At 41.7% G+C, this 4,484-nt stretch overlaps 1 protein-coding gene across 1 annotated transcript in view; it reads right to left on the bottom strand.

The window, feature by feature from the left end:
* Positions 1–2,821: 2,821 nt before the first annotated feature.
* The window catches only part of CD83 (CD83 molecule), a 12,479-nt gene continuing 10,816 nt past the window's right edge, over positions 2,822–4,484 (bottom strand). The window contains exon 5 of the mRNA XM_010708320.3: positions 2,822–4,474. Coding sequence (XP_010706622.1) covers positions 4,319–4,474 — 156 coding nt within the window. The 3' untranslated portion in view covers positions 2,822–4,318. The remainder of the gene's footprint in view (positions 4,475–4,484) is intronic.

Here is a 4,484-nt window from a genome sequence, read left to right as displayed (position 1 = left end):
ATCTTGTTTGCTTGTTTTGTTTTGCTCTGGCTGTGACGTCTGTCTGGAATCACTGTAGCAGAGCAAAGGCTTAAACTCAGCCCAGGCTGTCCATTTATGGCATGAGAGACACACATGTAGCTCAGCTGCAGGGATGTGGCATGCTTTTTCCATCAGAGGGTGGGAAGGCTTGCAGGGCTCAGACGTAAGATGAAGCCTTCAAAAGCCCACTAGGCCGTGCAGAGGCCTGTGTCAGTCCTGCCACCACCCATTCCCTTGGTGGATTTTTTGGGATTTACGTGATTGCCCCAGAGCCCTCATGGAGCTTTTCCCACAGCTTTATGCAGGAGCAGTATCAACTGTAGTCAGCGAAAAGCAGAGCACTGCAAACACCGGCCTTGGCAGGGAAATGAGAGGGAATAGACCAAAAATATGTGATACTGCTTTTGTTTGTAACTCTTTAATCTCCCCAGCAGCCTGTTCTCCAAATAAATTAGAGTTAGGATTTGCTGGTAATTACTTAAAAAGGAGAAGAGGGGGAAGGACCTTCACTTTGCCTTTAATTCCACAGCTGGAGTATGGGGTGGAGTTGTTGCCTTTGTGTACCTCCAAAGCATCCCTCCCAGGGCAGAAAAAAATCGGGTACAGAAAGAGCCGTGCTTCCGCACCGTTCACAGGGAGTGCTTTGGCACGTGTTGGTGAATACCAGTGTGCTGGTAGCTCCTGCTCAGGAGAAATAGGTGGAGACCTGTTCAGCCTTCCCAGCAAATATTACTGCAGCAGTGCTGTCAAGGTCACTGTCAGCCTGGGTTATCTGCTGTGTAAGTGCCAGCTGCACAGATCAGGCTTAGCTCAGGGCTATAACTCATATCTCAGCGTTTTGTGGATTATGTCCTTTAGCTTTCCCTCACTGCTATTTTGTATATTCATTTAGCTTCAGTTGCAATTTCTCTTTGGGGGTAATTTCCCTGTGTGGTACACTGTTTGTCTGCATATTCCTTAATCACAGGCATACAAAGTAGCTTTTTATGTGTAATTTCGCGTACAGAGCTTATTGGTATCTTTGAATGCAGATGGCTCACCTTTGGACAAAGCAATACAAAAATACACGTTAGGGTGTTGGTCGGGGGCAGGGATCAATGACAAAAAACATAAAACAAGCAAAAAATATTAAGAAGAAAATATCTGTGTTAAGGCACTCACTACATAGTTGGGAAATCTCAGCTCATTTTTGGATTCTGACCCAGGCTGATTCAGAAGTGCTCCGATTTCCAGGTGTCATCAGCTTTAGTTTATAAAAATAAAGATAATGGCATTTCCTACCTCCTGGGTTTTTTGAGATCATTTGAATTCCTGATTCTAAAACGTGTTGTAAGAAAGTAGTATAAAGAACCGTGCTAACATGCATATATGCTAATAACTTAGAAAATTAAAGACATTGATGAGAAGAGTCATGGTGAAGGGAACAAATGTTTCTGTCCAAGAAAGCAATTATTCCATATAATCAAAACAGTGTCTAGATTGTGCAATAGACAGATGTGCTCCCTTCGGTTCTGGAATCTGAAGAACGTGTGCATGAGCTCATCCCAGTGGGATGGCTGGGCAGTCATTTCGAAATGGGCTGTTTAGATGCTCAGATCCATGTTGCAAGAAAAGGACTATCTCTTCTGGGATGCTATGCTGAGAAATGTGTGGCTCACTCTGTCAGACTGTCAGCCAAGATATGATTTCTCTTCTTGTTAGTGCTGAAGGCTCTGTAATATATTAGCTTTTTTTATCTTTCAATTGTCTGGTTCTCATTCATATTATTTCCAGCTAATTTTAGCTTTTGTCCTACAATACGGTAACAGTTTCTTTATATTCTTTACACGCCAGACATACAAGCACCTTCATCACTTTAGGAAGCTGTGTGTTTCTTTCCAGCTCTTCGATTCAGTCAAGCATCTTGGCATAAGACTTCATCACCGCTTACTCTTCCTAAACTCCTTTAACACATTTAAGTGGCCTTGAAATAATTGCCTCTACAGCACGGCGGGCCTGCAGCAAATCTCAGAATCTGCCAACCTGAAACTTCTGATCCTGAAATTTGACTCCCAGTGTTGTAGCCCCCAGCCCAGTCTTCCACCTTGCAGACAGTTTGGCTCAGAACAAAAAAAAATGGGCACTGTTGTTTATGCAGAGTCTCCTTTTTTCATTCAATCCTGATCTGATCCTATGTATATAGGATCATGTATATGTATATCTGAAGGAACAGTTTTTAAAAAGTGTTTCAGCCTTAGTTGCTGTTTTATTATCAACCTCGTCACCTGAATTTTCCCTTCTTGCCTCTTGCATTCTCATCTAAAAGAAATCAGTAAATAAACTGAGAAAAAAATCAAAAAGGAAAAAAAGAAACAATCAGATATTATATATTCCTGACCACATGGAGAAGCTTGAAGTACCTGGGTCACTGAGGGGGCTGTTACACATTCACAGGTTCAGCTCATATTACTGCCATCTAAACATGCAGGTCAGCCATGACGGTGTCCCGTGTTTAGAAGCAACACAGGTAGACTGAAGCATCCTTGTGTTTTTCTTGATTACTTGTCTGACAGTAGGGGACAGGTGTTTTGGAACATTCTTTGGACAGAAAGTGGAATTTTGAGGAAAATTCAAATGATCTTAATTCTTTAGAAATGCATAAAATCATCCATTGCTTAATCAATTATTCACACACACATGCTTTCTCCCACCGAAGAGGCTGGATCAGACATCTACATTATTTGATGTAATTAAGTTGATTGTAAAAGAAATTGCAATTGATACGGAGTATCTCTGGGATTATTTGCCATATGTGGCACGCAGAAAAACAAACGGTACGTTATCTCTGAATTTTTATTTCAAGTATGTTACACACATTTACATGTAAAAATTGATTATAAGAAAGCAAATGTGATGTTAATTTACCATGCCCCAAGTAAATTCCATAGCCCTTGCAACCATTCTTCTGGTCAGAAGCCCCTCAGATTCCATCAATGTAGACATCTACCCCACTCACAGAGACGCTACTGAGTGATGCACGGTGCTTTCCTCCCATCATCGCTTCAAAATTATCAAAGGATTATAGAAAGAGCCTCCTTGTCACAGCCTGAAATTCCAAACTGCATTGAATAATCCTAATGCTGCAGTTTAGCTTTCAAAGGCTTTTGTTTGCTTGACTGGCTTGTTTTGTAGGAGGTATTGATTGTGCTCTCACGTGTGTGCAAATTCTCATTTTATGGTGCAAATCTTCATGTGGTGGCATAAACACCCACAGTCACTCTAGACTCTACTTGCTTCACCAGCAGCACTGTAAAGGTGGTCACTTAATTTCAACTTCCAAAGTAATTCTTGCCCTCTTCAGCCCAAAATGACAAGTCTTCTCCCCCTTGCATCGTGAGCCTGAATTCGGCTTCTCTCATAGCCTTGTTTCACACAAACTGCATGCTGTTAACATCGAAAGCTGGTGTTTATTTGCCCCATCTTCTGTTCCTGTTTCTCCACAGATGACTCAATACATCTCAAAGATATAGATGGTCTGTTTCTCCCTTGGTCATTACTGCTATAATTTGATCAATAGAGGCTTCATTTCGTATAGCTGACTTTGTGTATTATAAATCACTAACAAAGTCATCTTTGCATGACCTTAAAATTGCATGCTGCTTCCATCTTATTTTTGCTTCTTTAAAGTTAGCGGTTGTATAGAAGCCTCTTATGGATGAACCTATCTAGAGATGCCTCTAGAAAATGTCTGATGGACCCACTATGCAAGTGCATCCCTACTTCTCTTGCAGAGATAGGATTCTTCTCAATCCAGAAAGGTTTTCAAAGTATTTTCTTCCTTCCTTATCTGTCAGTCTAATATTTAAAAATGAATGTTGATGTGATTCATCCAGGACAACAGCAGGAAGCTGGCTCTTCGTCACACTGGTTAGTTCACTGACAAGCCTAACCTCCAGCCTTTGTACTGCCATGGTGCAGTACATCTTCACATCACAAGAGTAGTCTGTCTGAACAAGAGGGCTGCGTGGCGGAGTGAAAAATGTTGATACCAGCTTCTTAACAGCATTGTAACACAGTTGTGTAGCTGCAGTGGCATTTGTTAGCAGCCTAACACCAAGAAGTTACTGTAGTGTGTAATGGTGCTTTCTGAAGGCTTGTCCAGAACAAGCACATCACTGACAGGTTGCCCATACTGTCGGGCAGTCCTGAAGCAGCCATACATCACCATTTCATCCCTCTTCCCTCTTCATATCACTCCGCTATCTATCTCATGGCATTTGTTCACCGATGAGCCTACAGTGCCATCAATAGTGCCAATTTAGATAGAATTTGAAGTAAGTCCACTTTTGCACGTGCTGTCACTGTTTAAAACCCGGAATGTTGTCATTTCACGTGTGCTCATGAGGGTGAGACTGTGTTTTGAATCTCTTCTGCTTTTATCACTGGGAGACATACTCTCTTTTCTTAGACATGTCTAGAATAGA

The sequence above is a fragment of the Meleagris gallopavo genome, chromosome 3 (assembly GCF_000146605.3).
Source record: "Meleagris gallopavo isolate NT-WF06-2002-E0010 breed Aviagen turkey brand Nicholas breeding stock chromosome 3, Turkey_5.1, whole genome shotgun sequence".
Taxonomy (NCBI): domain Eukaryota; kingdom Metazoa; phylum Chordata; class Aves; order Galliformes; family Phasianidae; genus Meleagris; species Meleagris gallopavo.
This window is presented reverse-complemented; position numbering and strand designations above follow the sequence as displayed.